Source organism: Myotis nattereri (assembly GCF_964212035.1).
Source record: "Myotis nattereri genome assembly, chromosome: 3".
Classification (NCBI taxonomy): Eukaryota; Metazoa; Chordata; class Mammalia; order Chiroptera; family Vespertilionidae; genus Myotis; species Myotis nattereri.
The window spans coordinates 59,086,468-59,108,514 of NC_138077.1; the positions used below are offsets into that span (position 1 = coordinate 59,086,468).

Here is a 22,047-nt window from a genome sequence, read left to right on the forward strand (position 1 = left end):
CTTGGTGAACTCTAGAATCACCTGGGGAGATTTTAAAATTCCTCACGTCTAGGTTGTACATGATTAATCACAATGTCCAGGGGTGAGAGCCAGTCATCAGAATTTTTAAAAGGTGTCAAGGTAATTATTATATGTAGTAGTTTCAGAACCATTGCCCCTGTGTTTAGCTCTGTAATGACTTACGCAGATAGCACTCAAAGAAGCCCAGACAGAGGTGAACAGTGTTGATAATGTTTTTTTGTGACAGGATTGCTAAAATCATCTGAACTTTCACCAGTGATACTGGAACAAAAGGGCCTCCTAGAAGTGATTGATCAGCTAAAACATTCGCCTTCAGGACTGGACTCTATATTACAAAAAACTGTACCATGGGGAGTAGCATTTCATCATGCAGGTATCCATATTTATAATCTGTTAAGAAGCCCCCTTCAAAAATTCTCACAGTTTCTTCATTTTTATATTAACATGCTTTGATTTCTTATTAACCACACTAAATACTCTTAGATTTAATTTTAATAAATTGTATGATTAAGATTAAGTAAGAGTAAAACAAATAGGTTTACTTATCTGTATAGTAACCCTAACTTGCAGTAAATGTCTTTGTGTCCCTTGTTTCAGGGATTCCTTGCTAAAGTCTTCATACAGATTGTTTTCAGATGCAGCATGTTGCCCTCAATCAGAGCATGTTTTCTGTTCTTGTTTTCCACCAACAAATATAATGCCTTTTCCAGCTTAACTAAGCACTTATCACACACTATGTCCTTAACTTTTGCAATTTGAGATGTGACAGCAAAACTAGCACACATTGCTTTTTCCTGTACAGTTTCATGGATAGAAGATTCATTCTTACCATAAATGTTAGCAACTTCAGCATACATTTATGCACTGCTTAATGACATAGTCTGATAAACGTGTCATTAGGTAATTTTGTTGTTGTGCAAACATCATAAAGTGCACTTACACAAACCTAGATGATCTAGTCTACTTTATACCTAGGATATATGGTATAGCCTGTTGTTTTTAGGCTATATATCCAACATGTTACTGTACTGAGCATTCTAGGCAGTTGTAATATAGTGCTAAGTATTTGTATCTAAACATATCTAAACATAGAAAAGGTACAGTAAAAATATGCTATAAAGATAAAAAATGGTATACTATTACCATGAATGGAGCTTGCAGGACTGGAAGTTGCTCTGGGTGAGTCAGTGAGTAAGTGATGAGTGACTGTGAAGGCACTTGTAGTTTCACACACTTCTGTAGACTTATAAACACTTTACACTTGGGCTACACTGAATCTATAAAATAACATGAGATTAAATCAAGCACAAGGTAAAATGATGCAATCAAGAGATGCAGTAAACACAAGATTATGAGGCTGCTGTTGGAGTAACTTGGCATACTGTTTAACAGTAAACTATTTTTTTATAAATAGAAAGCATATTCTAAAATAGATTATTACCGATTCTACAACTAGAAGGAAAGAGAAAAGCATACCGAGACTCAGAGGAGGCGCAGTGCGGAAAATACAAAGGTGCGGAGGTGTGTGTGGAGCGGGCTGGCGGCTGAGGGCGCGGTTGTCTGTTTCAGTCCGGAGGGAGTCTCAGGCTCTGAGCTCCAGTTCTGGGCGAGTCTCTGGGGACCCAGACTCAAACGGGAGAAGCGGGACTGTCTGGCATCGGTCCGAACTCGAGGGCAGCTTTCTCTCCGAGGTTTGCAGCCGTTGCTGGGACTCTGAGAGCAGCCATAACTGCTTGCTCCGCCTGCCCTGTTGATCCCCTGGGACCCGCCCTGCCCACGCCTTGCACAGAGGCATTTGTGGGATAGCCTCAGGAAAAGGCTAGATTAGCACCTCCCTAGAGGACAGAAGTTCTCCCACTGCAGACACAGCTGATTCTCACAGCCAGTTGGCCTGGAGGTCAAATCCCCTCCAGTATTACCTACAACAATCAAGGCTTAACTACAACAAGACTGCGCACAAAGACCACAAGGGGGTGCACCAAGAAAGCATAAAAAATGCGGAGACAAAGAAACAGGACACAACTGACAGAAATGGAGGATATAGAGTTCAAAACCACACTTTTAAGGTCTCTCAAGAACTGTCTAGAAGCCGCCGATAAACTTAGTAAGGCCCTCGAAAAGACTGGTGAGACCGCTGACAAATATAGTGAGATCCTCAAAATTTCTAATGAGACCCTCGAAGTTGTGATAAAGGACCAACTAGAAATTAAGCATACACTGACTGAAATAAAGAATATTATACAGACTCCCAACAGCAGACCAGAGAATCGCAAGAATCAAGTCAAAGATTTGAAATGCAAAGAAGCAAAAAACATCCAACCAGAAAAGCAAAATGAGAAAAGAATCCCAAAATACGAAGATAGTGTAAGGAGCCTCTGGGACAGCTTCAAGCGTACCAACATCTGAATTATAAGGGGTGCCAGAAGATGAGAGAGAGCAAGGTATTGAAAACCTATTTGAAGAAATAATGACAGAAAACTTCCCCTACCTGGCGAAAGAAATAGACTTACAAGTCCAGGAAGCGCAGAGAACCCCAAACAAAAGGAATCCAAAGAGGACCACACCAAGACACATCATAATTAAAATGCCAAGAGCAAAAGACAAAGAGAGAATCTTAAAAGCAGCAAGAGAAAGAAACTCAGTTACCTACAAGGGAATACCCATACGACTGTCAGCTGATTTCTCAACAGAAACTTTTCAAGCCAGAAAGGAGTGGCAAGAAATATTCAAAGTGATGAATACCAAGAACCTACAACCAAGACTACTTTATCCAGCAAAGCTATCATTCAGAACTGAAGGTCAGATAAAGAGCTTCACAGATAAGGAAAGGCTAAAGGAGTTCATCACCACCAAACCAGTATTATATGAAATGCTGAAAGGTATCCTTTAAGAAGAGGAAGAAGAAGAAAAAGGTAAAGATACAAATTATGAACAACAAATACACATCTATCAACAAGTGAATCTAAGAATCAAGTGAATAAATAATCTGATGAACAGAATGAACTGGTGATTATAATAGAATCAGGGACATAGAAAGGGAATGGACTGACTATTCTTGGGGGGGAAAGGGGTGTGGGAGATGCGGGAAGAGACTGGACAAAAATCGTGCACCTATGGATGAGGACAATGGGTGGGGAGTGAGGGCGGGGGGGGGGGGTGGGAACTGGGAGGAGGGGAGTTATGGGGGGAAAAAAGAGGAACAAATGTAATAATCTGAACAATAAAGATTTAATTTTAAAAAGATAATATTAAAAAGTATAGTATAGTAAGTACATAAACCAGTAACATGATCATTTATTATCATTATCAAGTATTATGTACTGTACATAATTGTATATGTCTGGCAGCACAGTAGGAGTGTTTACACTTAGTATAAACACATGAGTAATGTGTTGTGCTATGACATCACTAGGTGATAGGAATTTTTCAGTTCCATTATAATCTTACTAGAGGCCTAATGCACAAAATTTGTGCAAGGGGCTCGGCCCTCTCAGCCTTGGCTTGCCTCGGCCTTTGCAGCCCCGGCTTTGTCTGGAATGTCATCTGGAAGGTCATTCAGCCGTCCGGTCTAATTAGCATATTACACTTTTATTATTATAGATGGGACCACCATCGTATGTGTGGTCCACCATTGAACTGAAATGTCATTATGGAGCGCATGACTGTACAGTTTTTTTCCTTATTAGGGCAGAACTTTTACTTTTTCACTTACAGGAAGCATTTTATGGCTTCTCTTTGGCATATACAAATTGCCATTACCACATTTGTGCTTTGGGGTCATTATCAAGTAAAATAAGGGTTACTTGAACACAAGCACTGCAACACCAAGAGTCAATCTGATAACCAAATGGCCACTAAGTGGCTAACGGGCAGGTAGTGTATGTAGTGTGGATACACTGGACAAAGGGATGATTCACATCCCAGGCAGGTGGAGGGAGACGGTGTGAGATTTCATCATGCTACTCGGAGCAGCTTGCAATTTAAAATGTGGGAATTGTTTATTTCTGAAATTTTTCATTTAATATTTTCAGAGCACAGTTGACTGCAGACAATTGAAACCGTAGAAAGCAAGACCTCAGATAAGGGGAGACTGCTGTACTTGCTACCTTAATTTTATGCCACTCTGAGTATCTTCTTTTTCTCAAGGAGTATGGAAGTATTCATACACATGTGTCAAAATAAAATCAATTTTAGAAATTGTCATATTGTGTGTTGAGAGGGCTAGAGTGTTTGAAAATTAACTACATAGGTTGTTAAAATTGCAAAGATTATGATAGTCACTGAATTAAATAATTTCTTTCAGGAAGTGATCTTTCCATGACTATATGTGCTAAGGATATGATTAAGAATATATAGTTTCTGCCCAGGTGGTGTGGCTCTGTGGTTGAGCTAAAACATATTTTTTAAAAAAAGAATATATAGTTTCGAAGATTAGGAATTTAACCTTTTTAGTTTATCATGCTATATATAAATAAATTTTTAAATATATATACACACACATTGCACACACATATATACACAGTTGATTCTTGAAAAACACGGGTTTGAACGGCATATGTTCACTTACATGCAAATTTTCCTCAGTAAATATATTGGAAAGTTTTTTGGAAATTTGCAACAATTTGAAAAAACTCATAGATGAGCTGCATAACATAGAAATACATGCATCAAAAAATATGAAACAGGTATGTCATGAATGCATGAAATATATTTAGATATAGTATATTTTAATACCATAGAGTAATAGCATTAGTCCATTTACTACCATAAAATATACACAGATCTATTGTAAAAAGTTAAAATTTATTAAAACTTAACACACAGAAACACTTTCAGACCATACATGAATCCATTTGCAGTGGAGAGAAATGTAAACAAATGTAAAGATAAAATATTAAATCAGAACTGCATAAACTTAACTGTAGTACATAGTGTACTAATGTAATAATTTCATAACCACCTCCTGTTGCTATTGTGCAAGTGTTGTGAGGAGCACTTAAAATGACCGTTGACACATCCTAGCCAGTTTGGCTCAGTGGATCGAGCCTTGGCCTGCGGACTGAAGGATCCGGGTTCTATTACAGTCAAGGGCACATGCCCAGGTTTCGGGCTCAATCCCCAATTCGGGGGCGTGCAGGAGGCAGCCAATCAATGATTCTCTCTCATCATTGATGTTTCATCTCTCTCCCTCTCCTTTCCTCTCTGAAGTCAATAAAAATATATTTTTTAAAAATGCCGGTGGCACTAATCATTTCCTTGTGAATAGATTGTCTCTGTAGTAAATTGGATTTTGCAGTAAAAAGTGATCTCGTGGCTTTTGCGTATATATTATTTTAAATTTTATGGCAATTCTATATGCCAGTGGTTAACAAATCTCCCCTGTCCCTGCATTTCCGCCTGCCTGGCCTGGGGGAGGTTGTCTTCTCCACCTGTAGCCTCAAGTACAACTTCGAGCTGATCCTCTTCTGTGGACCTGGCTCTCTGTTTCTCAATGAGTGCAGCCTCAAGGCTAAGTACAAATGTAGGGGGCAATGGCTAGAGTTGGCCCAGTGCCTCAGCAACCGCATCCTGTGGATTGGCATCGCCATCTTCCTGCTGTGCCCCCTCATCCTCATCTGGCAGATCCTCTATGCCTTCTTCAGCTCTGCTGAGATGCCGAAGCAGGAGTCTGGGGCCCTGGGAGCACGCTGCTGGTCACTCTTTGGACACTGCTACCTCTGCCACTTCAACGAGCTGGAGCATGAGCTGCAGTCCCGTCTGAACTGTGGCTACAAGCCAGCCTCCATGTACATGAATTGCTTCTTGACATCTCTGCTGACACTGGTGGCCAACGATGCGCCTTCTTTGCTGGCTCCATCCTGGCTGTGCTTATTGCCCTCCCCATCTACGGCGAAGATGTGTTAGCTGTGGAACACGGCCTCACCACCGTCACACTCCTGGGGGTCACTGTGATGGTGTGCAGCTCCTTTATCCCGGACCCGCACATGGTGTTCTGCCCTGAGCAGCTGCTCCGCCCGATCCTTGCTCACATCCACTACATGCCTGACAACTGGTGGGGTAATACCCACCGCGCGCAGACCTGGAACGAGTTAACCCAGCTCTTCCAGTACATGGCAGTGTTCATCTTGGAGGAGTTACTGAGCCCCATTATCACACCCCTCACCCTCATCTTCTGACTGCATCCACGCGCCCTGGAAATTATAGACTTCTGCAATTTCACTGTGGAGGTCGTTGATGTTGGAGATACCTGCTCCTTTGTCCAGATGGATGTTTGCCAGTATGGGCATCCCCAGTGGCTATCCACTGGTCAGACCGAGGCCTCAGTATACCAGCAAACTGAGGGCGGGCAAGAGTTGTCACACATGCACTTTGCCATCACCAACCTAGCTGGCAGCCACCACGTGAAAGCACGGCCTTCTTGAGTTTCCTCAAGGAGCAGGTTCAGCAGGATGGAGTAGCTGCTGGCCTTGCCCAAGGGGGTCTACTCCATGAAAATGCTCTCTTTATGTCCATTCAGTCCTTACAATCTGAGTCTGAGCCATTGAGCCTTATTGCAAATGTGGTTAGCTGGCTCATCTTGCCATGGTCCTTCTCTTCCCAGAGACCTGCAGGGTTCCAGGCACAGGACTGAAGTCGCCTCTGCCCTGTGCTCCTTCCCTCTGCAACCTGGTCAGGTTTCCACAGGCTGGGCTCCTAGTACCATGACAGGCCCAGTATCATGCCGGGATAGCCAGCTCTTGGAGCAGTGTGTGGGAAGGACAGCTGCAGAGCCTGGTGCTGTCAGAATATACATCCACTGAAATGAGCCTGCATGCCCTCTACATGCACCAGCTCCACAAGCAGCAGGCCCAGGCCGAACCTGAGAGGAATGTGTGGCACCGCCAGGAGAGTGATGACAGTGGGGCGAGTGCCCCTGAAGAGGGAGGAGAGGGTGCCCGGCACCCCCAACCTATCTCCCTCTCTGCCAGCTATCCCTGTGCTGCTGCATCCCGGCCTGGAGCATCTGAGACCACTGCCCTGCAAGGGGGCTTCCAGAGGCGCTATGGGGACATCACAGATCCTGGCACAGTGCCCGGGCTCCCTCTCACTTCTCTCGGCTGCCCCTTGGCGAGTGGACTGAAGATGGACAGTCAGCATCAAGGCACTCAGAGCCTGTGCCTGAGGAGGGCTCTGAGGATGAGCTTTCCCCTCAGGTGCACAAGGTCTAGACCAGGGGTCCTCAAACTTTTTAAACAGGGGGCCAGTTCACTGTCCCTCAGACCGTTGGAGGGCCGGACTATAGTTTAAAAAAAAAAAACTATGAACAAATTCCTATGCACACTGCACATATCTTATTTTGAAGTAAAAAAACAAAACGGGAACAAATACAATATTTGTATTTGCATGTGGCCCGCGGGCCGTAGTTTGAAGACCCCTGGTCTAGACAGTGCTGGGGAGGGTCCGTATGCCCCAGGATGGCAGTATCTATTGCCCCGCCATCCTGTCCACCTGCCATGGAGGGCTTCTCTGAGTGTTGCCTGGCTCCATGTACTAGTATATGGTGTGTCCATGCCTGGCCAAGAGAGGTGCAAATACTGGCCTACCACAGCCCTAGCAGAGAAATTGGGGGCCTAGGAACCAGAGCACACAGGACTCTAGCCTCATCCCCAGGAACTTACTTGGCTCAGAGTGTGGTGCTAGAATCTGGTCCCCAGCCCAGCCCCAGTAATGCTACCTTTGCACCTACCCTTATGAGTCTTTAGAGGACTGCCTAGCACAGTAGCTGCCAACCAGGGAGAACCTGTGCCAACTGTGGAGTAGGGAGCTTGGGCCTGGACCCTCAACCTCTGTGGCCTCCCTCTCCCCACCCTGAATAGATGAGCAGCTCAGGCTGTGGCCCGTACCTCACCCTCAGTTCTCTCCCAGTGCTACAACCTGCTCACCCCCCCCCCCCCCCTTCCTGCACATCACTGGCATGTGAGCTGCTTGCTATGGTTCTGTTCATTCTTTTCCCTTCTGTTCAGCTTTTGATTTGTGTTGGCATAGAGGACCTAGCTCCCAGCTCCTCTCACCCTATCTTTTGATACTAAGGATGGTTTCTAAATTATAGGAGCAGGATGGAAATTTTTTACTACCCTGTGCAATATTTTAGATAGGCCCCTGGGAGCATATCAAATTCTTATGATATTAGACAAAGTCCCTGGCCAGCCAGAAACTCATGAGTTCAGCACTGAATGGGTTGTTGTGGTCTACTTGCCCCCCAAACACAACACTTCTAATTCAACTTGCTGATCAAGGGATAGTAAGGATCTATGAGGCTCATTGCACATGGTACTCTATGGAGAAAACTGTCAACACTATAGAAGAGAACTCTGAGAGAACATCATGAAAGTCTAGAAGGATCACACCACTAAGGATGCTATTGTTACAGAGAAATTTGTGAAAGCCATCTAACCTGAAAACAATAAATTCCTGCTGGAGAAAGCTGTGTCCAGATGTTGTGCATGACTCCACAGGATTTATGACAGATCCAATCAAAGAAACCATGAGAGAGATTGTGAATATGGCAAAAAGGGGCGGGGGGAGTAGTGAAGAGTTTCAAGATACAAATCTTGAAGAAGATAACTTGGTGGAGATGAGTGCTTCCGAATCAATGCCAGAAGATGAAGAAGACATAAAGAAGCAGTGCCAGGAAACAAACTGCCGTTAGACACCTGGCAGAAGGGTCCCAGTTGTTAAGACTGCTTTGACTTCTTTTACAGCATGGGCCCTTCTGTGGTGTGGGCCCTGAAACTAAAGCAGACAGTGGAAGGCTTGGTACCATAGAGACACATTTTTAGAGAAATGAAAAGCAAAAAAGTCAGAAATTATGATGTATTTCTGTAAAGTTATTCTGAGTGTGCCTGCCTCTTCTGCCTTCCCTTTCACCTCCTCTACCTCTTCTGCCTCTGCCACCCCTGAGACAGCAAGACCAACCCCTCCTCCGTCTCCCACTCCTCAGCTTACTCAGTGTGAAGATGATGAGATTGAAAACTTTTATGATGATCCACTTCCACTTAATGAGTAGTAAATAACTATCATGCCATACATTGAATAAACTTATCTGTTATGTATGTGTGTGAGTGTCTTCATGTGAAAATATAATAACTGTGTGGCAGGAACTGTATGAGACATTTTTGGGCCATCTTCATTGCCTAATTATTCATCATGAGCAAGACTTGTATTAAAATGATAGCCTGTCCTTATATAGGCATAAGATGAATGACATAAAATGTAAAATTAATAATGTGTTCGTTTTCTTACTGTTTTATAACTGCTTTAAAAATTACATTACTGTATAATATGCTAATGTGTATCAGGCTATTATCATAGGTAATCAGTTTAAAAAAACTATAACAGTGTTTCTACTGTCTTATGAATATGTCTGTTACTATATGCCATAAAAATCTTGTAACGGTTCATTTATTAGTGTGCAGACTAGACTATCTAGTATAGTCATAGACTGCCACCAAACAATTGTATTGCTGCTGCTTTATTATCAGAGCATGAATTGTTATCTGTAAATAAATGAGTTTCTTTTTCACATCTTTCATTTTTAAAAAAATATGTTTTTATTGATTTTTAGAGATAGAGGAAGTGAAGGCAGAGATAGAAACATTGATGAGAGAGAAATATCGATTGGCTTGCCTCCGGCTTGCAACCCAGACATGTGCCTTGACTGGGAATTGAACCAGTAACCTCTTGGTGCATGGTTTGATGCTCAACCACTGAGCTACACATCTTTCTTTTTTTAAAATATATTTTTATTGATTTCAGAGAGGAAGGGAGAGGGAAAGGGAGATAGAAACAACAATGATGAGAGAAACATTGATCAACTTGCCTCCTTCACACTCCACACTGCAACCCAAGCATGTGCCCTGACTGGGAATCGAACTGTGACCTCCTGGTTCATAGGGTGCTCAACCACTGAGCCATGCTGGCTGGACACATCTTTCATTTTTGATGTCTAGTGTTACTAATACATATACTATCTACAGTGTTTTGTATCATGAGACAATATTGATATAGGTACTGACAGACAATTCATCTTGTAAATAGATGATGTAAACTTATGGTATCAATATAGTAGAGTACTATAAAAGTATTTCTCTTCCTTATGATTTTCTTAACATTTTCTTATTTTTAGCTTACTTTGCTGTAATAATACAGTATAAAAAACATGTAACATGCAAAATATGTGTTAATTGACTTTATATTATTAGTAAGACTTTTAGTCAGCAGTAGGAATTTTGGGGGAGTCAAAAGTTAAACATGGATTTTCCACTGTGTGTGAGGTCTGTGCCTGTAACTCCTGTGTTGTTCAAGGTCCATCTATGCATGTTATTGTAACTTCCTTTTTTTAGGTCTTACTTTTGAGGAGAGGGATATCATTGAAGGAGCCTTCCGTCAAGGTCAGATTCGAGTCTTGGCAGCAACTTCTACTCTTTCATCTGGGGTGAATTTACCTGCACATCGTGTAATTATTCGGACTCCTATTTTCAGTGGTCGAACTCTAGATGTTCTTACTTATAAGCAGATGGTTGGTCGTGCTGGCAGGAAAGGAGTAGACACAGTAGGTGAGTTTGAATTTAATTTCAATAGCATTATAGATGGACAGTGTCGTTCTACTTGAAATTTGATTAGTCCCTAGCAACCCGGTTCTCATTATGCTGTGTTTGTTATCCAATGCACTAATGTCATCCTTTTGGATTTACTTAATACTTATAATTTAAGTAATTTTTCATATATTGTCAACCACTGATTTTCTACTAAGGTAGAATTAAGATTTTCTTTTGTATTATATACTGTGAAATGATTCAGTATTATCTTAGTCAAGTGAATTATCACAGTAACTAAAATATTTTTAATTTTCAGTATAGTCTACTATTTAGTGTTAATGAAAGGAGTAATTTTCTTTCTTTTTTTTCTTTAATTTTGATGAAGTCCAATTTATCTTTTTTTTTTTCTTTTTAATATATCTTTACTGATTTCAGAGAGGAAGGGAGAGGGAGAGAGAGACAGAAACATCAATGATGAGAGAGAATCATTGATTGGCTGCCTCCTGCATGCCCCATACTAGGGATTGAGCCTGCAACCCAGGCATGTGCCCTGACTGGGAATTGAACCATGACCTCCTGGTTCATAGGTTGACGCTCAAACACTGAGCTATTCCAACTGGACTCTTTCTTTTTTAAAATTGATTTTAGAGAGAGAGAAACATAGATATAAGAGAGTAACTTTGATTGGTTGCCTCCCATCGGGGATTGAACCCACAACCTGGGTATGTGCCCTGACCAGTAATTAAACCCACCTTTTGGTGTACAGGACAGTGCTCCAACCAACTGAGCCATACTTGCCAGGGTGAAAGGAGTAATGTTCATGGTTATTAGTTCTGTTTAGGTCTAAGAGAGAGTTCAAATAGTGATGCTGAGAGCTGGGAAGCACTCTCACACTTTGGGAATAGGAACTGTACATTCCATCTTCTCTTAATTGGTGCTGGCTCTAAAACATTTTCAGCTTCTTACATTGCATCAGCAAGTAATAATAATGTTACCAGCAGTCCTAATGAAAGTTTTGTCTTAAGCAATGAGGAATTAAAAATCACTATATTATTATTATAATAATAATTATTTATAATAATACGCAATATATATATTATTTTTAACATCCTACATTATTCTGGGTGTGACTGAATTGAGTCTTCTAACTTTAAAGAAATTTTGGATATCTACTTCAGAACATGGTGGAGGTCAGGACTGGAATGAGGGTGAGAGTGTGAATAGGTGAGAGTGTGCCTGTGTATGAGTGTTCTGTGTGTGGGACGTGGGGGTGGGAGGTGGGGGGAGTTGGGCGGGTTCTGATGCTCCTGGCAGAGGAGTTACTGGCTGCCATGTGCTGCTTGGCCACGTGCTTCTCTCCAAAGGGTCCTCCAGGAAGGAGGCTGTGAGGAGCAGCCCTGCTCCAGTGCTCCTAGGCCACAGACAAATGCTTTTGGCCCCAATGCTGGTACCCAAAGCCCCCTGAACACGGACCAGACATAGCAGCTTGGTGTGCCTTGGCAGACCCCCCAGCTGCCTTGACAAGCAGTGCCCCACCTACCCCCCCATATTGGCGAGTGGGTTGCCCAGTCCTCCTCCTTTGTGAGTGGAGCACCTGGCCTGCCCCCTCCACCAGCAGAGCAGTGCCTGGCCTGCATCCTCCACTAGCAGAGTAGCACCTAGTCCAGCCAGCCTCCTCCACTAATGGGGCATTGCCCAATGGCACTCTTCACCAGCAGAGCAGTGTCTAGTTGTCCCCTCCACCAGTGAAGTACTCCACCAGCAGCATCCAGCTTACCCTGTCACCTTGACACTTGGCCCACCTGGACATAGGGACCTGCTGCCCTATCCAGCATGCCCAACCCGGTGCACCTAGACAGCTGGCCCCCACCACCTTGATATAGTGTGCCTGGCCCTGCTACCATGACCCAATGCCCTAAGATGCATGGAATTGCCACCTCAACTGCTTGTGCCTGACTCAGCACCCCTGTACAAATGGCCCTGCCACCTGACACTACCCAGTTGATGTTTCCTGATGCCTCTGGGTGCATGGACCTGCCACAGTGACCAGGAACCTAATCAAGCGTCACCAGAAGATTGGACCCACCATTGCAACCAGGTGTAATCAGTCACTTCTGAACACATGGAACCACCCCATGACCTTGCCTGCCTCATGCAGTACTCTGGACTACCAGACAGCTAAAATGGGAAGACAAAGAAAGAACTGCCAAATGAAATAAAAGGAGCAGTCACCAGAAAAGGAATTAAATGAAATAGAGGCAAGCAATTTCTCAGATAAAGAATTCAAAGGAATTCTTTAAGGGTGCGCAAACAATTTAGTGAGAACTATAAGCAACTCATTATAAGAAACTTAATGAGAATTATACCAACATGAAAAAAGAGGTTAAAACAATGAATAAGAGTCAAGCAGAAATGAAGAGTGACATAGCTGAAATAAAGAATATCCTGGAAGTATTCGACAGTAGACTAGAAGAAGCTGAGGACCAAATCAGCGAATTAGAAGACGCGGTAGGAAAAAAAATACCTATTCAGAGCAGCAATTGGAAAAAGAAATTAAAAAGCAAGAGGAGACTTTAAGGGAGCTTTGGGACACCAAGAAACGTAACAACATCTGCATAATAGGGGTGCTAGAAGGAGAAAAAGTTGAGCAAGGACTAGAAAACCTGTTTGAAGAAATAATGACAGAAAACTTCCCTGACCTGGTGAAGAAAAAAGTCACACAAGCCAAGGAAACACAGAGATCCCAAAGAAGATGAACCCAAAAGACCCACAACAAACACATAATTACAATGGCAAACATTAAAGACATCTGTAATACTTTCAATAATAAGGATAAATAAATACAAATTTGGAGGAACATTCTGTTACTTTATCTTTCTTTTCTAAGAGGTAGTTTATTGACTTCAACATTATACCAAATTTCAAATACATAGGCAAACAGTTCTGTGGCTATTGAAGTGAAATTATCATATCCAGGAGAAAAGGGACAATCTTAATGGGAAAATGGGTGGGATATTCTGGGCACAAAAAGCTGGGCAGTATACCGAGGAAGTGAGTTTTAGAATAACTTGATTTGCCATGTAAGGTCCCTAAATACAGTCATCCTCATATTTAGTGGATCTCATATTTATGAATTTGCTTACTTACTCAAATTTATTCATAACCCCAAAATCAACACTTGTTGGACTTTTCATGGATAGGTGCAGAGCCATGAAGAATTTGAATGTCTGGAAGCACACATGGTTCTCTACCTTCTTGCTTTGGCTCTCACACTGTAAACAAGCATCCTTTTCATGGTCTATTTAGTGCCATAGTCTTACATTTTTGGGCTTTTTGGTGATTTAACTGTTTAATGTGACCCTCAAGCATAATGCTGAAATAAAGTTATTATCTAGTGTTCCTAAGTGCAAAAAGGCTATGATGTGCTGTATAGGGGAAATAAATGTATTAGATAAGCTTTGTTCAGCCATGAGATATAGTACTGTTGACTGTGAGTTTAATATTAATAAATCAATAGCACATATTAAATAAGGTCTCTTTAGACAGAAACATACTTAAGACAAGATTTTATTGAAAACTAGAGGCCCGGTGCACAAAAATTTGTGCATTCGGGCGGGGGGGTCCCTCAGCCCGGCCTGTGCCCTCTCGCAGTCTGGGACCCGTCAGGAGATAACGACCTGCTGGCTTAGGCCTGCTCCCGGGTGGCAGAGGGCAGGCCCAATCCCTAGGTGCAGCCCCTGGTCGGGCTCAGAGCAGGGCCGATTGGGGGGTTGGGGCACCACCCCCTGTCACACTCAAGGCAGGGTCGATGGGGAGGTTGCGGCGCGACCCCCTGTCACACACAGAGCAGGGCCGATCAGGGGGTTGAGGCGCTGCCCCCTGTCATGCACAGAGCAGGGCCCATCACAGGGGTTGGGGCTTGGTACCCTGTCACGCACAGAGCAGGGCCCATCAGAAGGTTGAGGAGCTTCCCCCTGTCACTCACAGAGTAGGGCCGATAGGGGAGTTGGGGCACTGCCCCCTGTCACACACAGAGCAGGGTGGATCAGGGGGTTGGGGTGCCACCCTCTATCACCCACAGAGCAGGGCCGATCAGGGAGTTGGGGCACCGCCACTCTCACACTCAGGGCTTGGCCGATGGGGAGGTTATGGCTCTACCCCGTCACACACAGAGCAGGGCCCTTGGGGTGGGGGGGTTGGGGTGCTGCACCCTGTCACACACAGAGCCGCAGGGCGATCAGGGGGTTGGGGAGCTCCCCCCTATTAGGCACAGAGCAGGGCTGATCAGGAGGTTGGGGCGCCTTCCCCTGTCACAAACAGAGCAGGGCCGATAGGGAGGTTGTGGCCCCGCCCCCTGTCACACACAGAGCCGCAGGGCAATCAGGGGGTTTGGGCGCTGCCCCCTGTCATGCTGATCCCGGTGCCGGGAGGCCTCTCGGCTCCACTGACCCGGTGCTGGGAGGCCTCATGGCTCCGCTGATCCTGGTGCTGGGAGGCATATTATACTTTTATTATATAGGATGAGGCCTGGTGCACGGGTGGGGGCCGGCTGGTTTGCCCTGAAGGGTGTCCTGGATCAGGGTGGGGGTCCCCACTGGGGTGCCTGGCCAGTCTGGGTGAGGGGCTGAGGGCTGTTTTCAGTCTGGCGGGTGACTGATGCTCCCAACCGCTCCTTTCTTTCTTTCTTTTTTTTTTTTTTTTCTGGGCCAGCTTTAGCTCTGGCTCCAGCTCTGAGGCCTCTGCTGCTGAAAGCAGGTATCTGGTTTGTTTGGGTTCTATAATCTCAAAACACTGTATCAACTCCAGCTCTGAGATCCCGGCTGCTGAAAGCGGGGTTTCTGGGGTTTTGTTTAGCTTCTATATTTGTTACAATGTTTCAAATTGCAGGCTCAGAGGCCGGCAGCGGCAGGCGGGGAATGTTGCAGTCCTCCGTCACTGAAGCAAGCAAGCCTCATGTTCAGTTTAAGCTGCCTGGCTGCCGACCGCCATCTTGGCTGGCAGTTAATTTGCATATCTCCCTGATTAGCCAATGGGAAGGGTAGCAGTCGTATTCTAATTACCATGTTTCTCTTTTATTAGATAGGATTAGGCTTGCAGGAAGCTAGCCCTGTATCTCCCCTAGGAGCAATGGTTCAATATTCCCTAATTCACTTTGTGGTGACTACAGAACATAACTACCACAAATAATAAAAATTGACTATAACTTATTAGTGACTGGATTAGTTAGAATATAAGTTTACTGATGTAACAGAAGCCAACATAACAAGTGTTTAAACGAGGTAGAAGTTAATTTCTTCTCATATATCAGTACAGTCTGGAGCTGATAGTGTGATGCCAGTGTCAGGGACCAAGTTTTCTAGTTTGTTTTTCCATGTTCAGCAATGTGGTTTCTATCCCATGGTGTAAGATGACTACTCTAGTCTTTGTCAGCACATCTGCATTTTAGACATCCAGAAGGAGAGATGAGTAAGTAAAGAACATGTTCTGCCCTTTTAAGAAGATGGATACCAATTTGGCTCTGGATAGTGTTGGCCTGTGGACTGAAGGGTCCCAGATTCAATTCTGGTCAAGGACACATGCCTGGGTTGTGGGCTCGATCCCCAGTAGGGGGGCGTGCAAGAGGCAGATGATCAATGATCCTCTCTCATTATTGATGTTTCTGTCTCTCTCTCTCTCACTCTCATTTCTCTGAAATCAATAAAAAATATATTTTTAAAAAAGAAGATGTACATAGTATTTTTCCTCACATACAATTAGTCACATGATTACTTTTCTCAATTTCAATGGAAGCTGGGGAATATAAAATCTGTAGCTGACTGGCCATGTACCCAATTGACCTTTAAGGGTTTTATTTTATTTTTAAAATTATTATTATTTTAACCCTCACCTGAGAATGTTTTCCCCATTGCTTTTAAATAGAGTCAAAGGACGGGGGGAGGAAGGGAGAGAGAGAGGGAGAAAGATAGAGAAAGAAAAACATTGATGTGAGAGGGAAACATTGATGGGTTGCCTCCTGCATGTGCCCCAACTGGGGCTGGGGATTGAGCCTGCAATCGAGGTACATGCCCATGATGGGAAATGGAACCCTAGACCCTTGGGTGCATAGGCTGAAGCTCTAACCACTGAGAAAACAATCCAAGGCCATTAAAAATATATACATTTTTATTGATTTCAGAGAGGAAGGGAGAGAGAGATAGAAACATCAGTGATGAGAATCATTGATTGGCTGCCTCCTGCCCATTCCCTAGTAGGGATTGAGCCTGAAACCCAAGCATATGTCCTTGACTGGACTTGAACCTGGAACCCTTAAGTCCACAGCCAAGGCTTTATCCACTGAGCCAAACCAACTAGGGCCAGGGCCATTTTTTTTTTAAGTTAAAAAAAATTATTTTTCAATTACCATTGACATCCAATATTATTTATATTAGTTTCACATGTACAGCATAGTGGTTAGACAATTACATAATTTTCAAAGTGAGCAAAAATATATGTCTTGCTTCTAAGCTAATGGAAAGAGGGCAAAGAGCTTTTTTTCTGTGTTTGCTACTTTCCAATTACCTTCAGGTCAAATTTTAATTCTTAATATGAAGAAAGTGGCATATTTTAGTGTGGCATATATATTCTGATCCCCTACAATCCAAAGTTCAGAAAATAAAACATTAGCAATAATTTTTTGACCATGACAGTCACTATCTATTATTTTCTTTAAAACAAATAAGCCAATTAAGTTCTTTTTAGTCAGTATCTTACGGAAATATGTTGAGATTTTGCAAACATATGATTTTCTTGGTTATAGGTGAGAGTATCTTAATTTGTAAGAACTCTGAGAAATCAAAAGGCATAGCTTTACTTCAGGGATCTCTAAAACCTGTTCGGAGCTGTCTGCGAAGACGAGAAGGAGAAGAAGTAACTCCGAGCATGATAAGAGCTATTCTGGAGGTAAGACTGTTCGCTAAATTACCACTTGCTCTTTTGTACCTATACTTCAATGGTAGAACTTTATATGTGAAAAATCTTAGCTTGCCTTTCTTTATGAGATTATTTATAGCCTTTCCAAGTCTGAATCTCTTCTATTTTATAAAGTTACTAGAGGCCAGGTGCACGGATTCGTGCACCGGTGGGGTCCCTCAGCGTGGCCTGCAGGGATTGGGCCAAAACCAGCAGTCCAACATCCCCTGAGGGATATAGTAGTGTGCGAAGTGGCAGGCGGCCAGGGAGGAGCTGGAGCCCGAGCCCGGGCCAGGCGCCATGTCTCTCCTGCTCATCCTGGCCCCACTGTGCCTGCCACTGCTGCCGCTCAATATGCTCACTGCTGCTTCGCTATGGTTTCCTCACGCCTGTCCTAGGGCAATATCAGGGCACCCATGACTGAGAAGTGGCCACAGGCTTGCGCCCAATCAGTCCTGATGCTGGTCCTGATCCAGTTCCGGTCCAGATGGGGAAGGGGCGTGCAGGGGGAGTGCCTGCGGGAGAGGCTTGCGCCACTGCAGCGGTGCTCACCAGCCATATGCCCAGTGTCTGGTGCCTGTCAGTAAGCTGAGCGACGCTTCTGCTGTGGGAGTGCTCTGACCACCAGGAGGCAGCTCCTGCATTGAACATCTGCCCCCAGTTGGTCGGTGTGTGACATAGCGACTGGTCGAATGGTTGAATGGCTGCTTAGGCATTTATATATATAGATTTCCTGGAATTTAATACAGCTAGTGCTATATCAATCCATTTCAAAACAGTGCATTAAAATCCACATACCAGATGGTTCTTTTTATTTTTTATATATGATTTTATTTATTTTCTGAATAAAGGTGACAAAAATGGACCCTAGTTTCTCCATCTAGATAATACCTGTTGACATTAAAATAATACCAAATTACAAATACACATGATTACAAGTTTCAAACAGTATGAAAAGATTTAAAGTGAAAAATAAAACTTCCTGCTCATAGTCCTCAAAGGTAACCCCCTTTAAATATTTCATTAATTCATCCAGAAAAGTGTTCTATTCATATATCAGCATGCATGTCTTGCTATTGACTTTAGTAGTGGTGCTGGGGTACTGATGCCTTTACTCAGACCCTGCTTTATCTCTCAATTAAAGAAAGAAAAGAATTGTTAACATCAGATTGGTAAGGATGATAAAAGTAGGCACTCTCATATACTGCTATAACTATTTGGAGGACAACTTGTTCATACCTAGTAAGATTTTAAAAAATGTACATAGCCATTTATCCAGCAGATTTACATCTAGGAATTTTACCTAGGAATTTATTTGTGAAATTATGTCAAAATAAATGTACAAGAATGTTTATTATGACACTATTGGTAATAACAAAAAAACTGGAAACAACCAAAATAGCATTAATACTAAATAAATCTTGGAAAAACTGAGATAACTCTGTTTAGGATGATTTGTTATGCTTCCAATATGCGTTAAGAGAAAGAAGGCAAGGGGCAAATCAGTATATATAATAGAATAGTTGTAGGAAAATGGTACCTGCAAGATGCACTGACTTCATCTTTTTGTTTTTGTTTTAATATATTTTTATTGATTTCAGAGAGGAAAGGAGAGAGAGAGAGAAAAACATAAATGATGAGAGAATCACCAATTGGCTGCACCTTGCACACCCCCCCAGTGGGATCGAGCCCACAACCTGGGCATGTGCCCTTGACCAGAATCAAAACCGGTACCCTTCAGTCCACAGGCCAACACTCTATCCATTGAGCCAAACCTGCTACACCTGACTTCATCTTTTTCTGCACCTATTCCCAACCCTTCTTCTGGTTAGGAAGTATTCAATACTAGCATTTCTCTATGCCCACATACTTCAGAAAGAAGAATGAGAAGAATTGTTTTGATTGTTGGCCATGAGCCATCACAACATCCTTTATATATGTTGTTAGTTTCCACATTTCAGATAGATAATGATTCACTTATTTTCATTGATGAGAAAATGTGTCTACTTTTCTGGAAAAGTTTTCATGTTGTCATTAGATGTTGTCTACATTTATAATGAATGATGATGGAGGAGTTAGTAAAAAGTCTCTACATTAAGATGCTGATAACATTTTAAGAGAACAAAAATCACTTCATTTATTTTATATCATGAGGGCCTGCATATCTTATTAAAAAGTTACAGAAAATTTCAAACCTCTTGTATCAGATAATAGTTGGTGGAGTGGCAAGTACATCACAAGATATGCAGACTTATGCTTCTTGCACATTTTTGGCTGCAAGTATGAGAGAAGGGAAGCGGGGAATTCAGAAAAATCAAGATCCTGTTCAACTTGGAGCAATTGAGTCCTGTGTAATGTGGCTGCTAGAAAATGAATTCATCCAGACTACTGAAGCTAGTGATGGAACAGAAGGTAACTATGACTTCTTAGTTTCAATTCACTCACTTTTTCATCTTTAGTGAATTAGATGTGTGTGACTGATTAATAAAAGGAAATTAATTTTTCAAGGAGTGTATCAACTCATTTTTAGTAAGTCAGTGTTGTGTTCAGAAACATCAGACAATTCAAATAGAGCCCGCTCCTAAAGAATCCATGCATTGGGCAAGATTCTGCTTGTAAAATTTATCAGAGCCTAAAAGGTTAATTACAGAATACAAAAAGACTGTGTTGTTTTGTTTTCAACATCTGATCTTTTATTTTCCCCACCCCCAAACTAGGAAAAGTGTATCATCCAACACATCTTGGGTCGGCAACTCTTTCTTCCTCACTTTCTCCAGCTGATACTTTAGATATTTTTGCTGACCTCCAAAGAGCGATGAAGGGTTTTGTTTTAGAGAATGATCTGCATATTGTCTACCTGGTAAGTTCTGTTTCCTTTACTTTCATATTGGTGAAAATGGGGAGAAAAAAATATGTAGACTCTTGAACATCAAAGATATCCTAAGAAAACATCTTGTATTGATAAGAAAGCAATGGTAAATTCTAATGAACAGACTCAACACTCAAATGAAAAGGCCTTGACACCAGCTCAAACTACTGGCAAATTAATATACATTTATGTTTAAGTTAAATGAAAAATTTATAGTTTGCATGTACTATTTGAATATTTAAGACTCTAATGTGATTCAGAAGTTAGAACTATTGTCAAAAGGAATACTCAGTGAAGTCTGATATCCATATCTACCCCCTGCATGCCATTTCCATCCCCCTTCTTATATACCTAGAGGCCCTGTGCACGAAATTCATGCATGGGTGCGGTCCCTGGGCCTGGCCGGTGATCGAAGTGCGAGCGTCTGGCATGGTAGGGCAGGTCCCAGCTGACCTCTGGGCTGTGGGCAGCATCTGGGTCCCCTGACCCCCATGCGCCCTCCTCCACTTGAGTCACAGTGCTGAGTCCCCACACGGAGATGCAGTGAGCGTGGCCAGATGCCGTGGGCTGGGGTGCAGCGTGGACAGAAACTGGGCGGGCAGAGTGCTCCTGTGTGAACCCACAGGCAGCCTGACCAGCCCCTGCAGTCTCAGTGGCTGCAGCCCGGCTCACCCAGAAGAGGCCACGCAGGTGCAGGGCGGGCTCCTCGTGGGCACCAGGCACCTGAGTGTGGGGGGCTTCCTGGCGTGCAAGCCCTGGCATCCTGGTGGAGGGTAGCGAGAGTGAGAGCGAGCTCAGCAGACACCCTATATTCTCACCACACCTCTGTCCCTCATCACCCTTGGCTCCAGGTTGCAATGCATTGCTGACACCCACCATGTTCTGCACCACCTCCTGGCTGGCTGACCCCACCCCCGATTGGGGTGGGGGTCCTGATTGGGGCCCCAATAAGGCCTGTTGGCTGCCGCAGTGCGCGTCATAGCAACTGGTTGTTCTGGTCATTCTGTTGTTCCAGTTGCTTGCCATATATATATATAAATATATATATATATATATATATATATATATATATATATATATATATATATATATATATATAGACTAGAGGCTGATGCATGAAAATTCATGCAAGAGTAGGCCTTCCTTCCCTCGGCTGCCAACACCGGCTTCCCTCCGGCACCCGGGACCCAGGGTTTGCTCTGGCTGCCGCTGCCAGGCACCTAGGACTTGGGCTACTTCCCTCCGGCCACCGCTGCCAGGCACCTGGGACCTGGACTTCTTCCCTCTGGCTGCTGCCACCAGGCACCCGGGATCTGGGCTTTGCTCCAGCCCAGCTTTGTCCAGAAGGACGTCTGGAATGATGCCAGAAGGACGTTCAGTCTAATTAGCATTTTACCCTTTTATTATTATAGACTAGGGGCCCGGTGCACAAAGATTCGTGTTCTGGGGGTGGGTCCCTCAGCCCGACCTTCACCCTCTCCAGTCTGGGAGCCCTCAGGGGAGCCCTATCCAATCTGGGAGTTTCTGTCTGTCTTTGCAGTCATATGAGTGCATTGTCTGAGACCTCCAACCCAGTTTGGTTTGTTGCTCACAGAATAATAGTGGCATTTTTTTTTTCTTTGCTTCATTGGT

At 43.4% G+C, this 22,047-nt stretch overlaps 1 protein-coding gene and 1 pseudogene across 4 annotated transcripts in view; both read left to right on the forward strand.

Moving 5' to 3' along the window:
* POLQ (DNA polymerase theta) overlaps window positions 1-22,047 on the forward strand; it is a gene marked incomplete at its 5' end in the record, with an annotated part of 114,114 nt that overhangs the window by 15,889 nt on the left and 76,178 nt on the right. For all 3 annotated transcript variants that reach the window (XM_081086877.1, XM_081086878.1, XM_081086879.1), the window contains 5 exons: window positions 248-394; window positions 10,404-10,616; window positions 17,395-17,537; window positions 19,754-19,958; window positions 20,264-20,406. In XM_081086877.1, the coding sequence (XP_080943003.1) occupies window positions 248-394; window positions 10,404-10,616; window positions 17,395-17,537; window positions 19,754-19,958; window positions 20,264-20,406 (851 nt within the window). The remainder of the gene's footprint in view (window positions 1-247; window positions 395-10,403; window positions 10,617-17,394; window positions 17,538-19,753; window positions 19,959-20,263; window positions 20,407-22,047) is intronic.
* LOC308516875 (autophagy-related protein 9A-like) lies at window positions 5,377-7,417 on the forward strand (annotated as a pseudogene). The gene has a single exon. The product of its transcript is annotated as an autophagy-related protein 9A-like (transcript).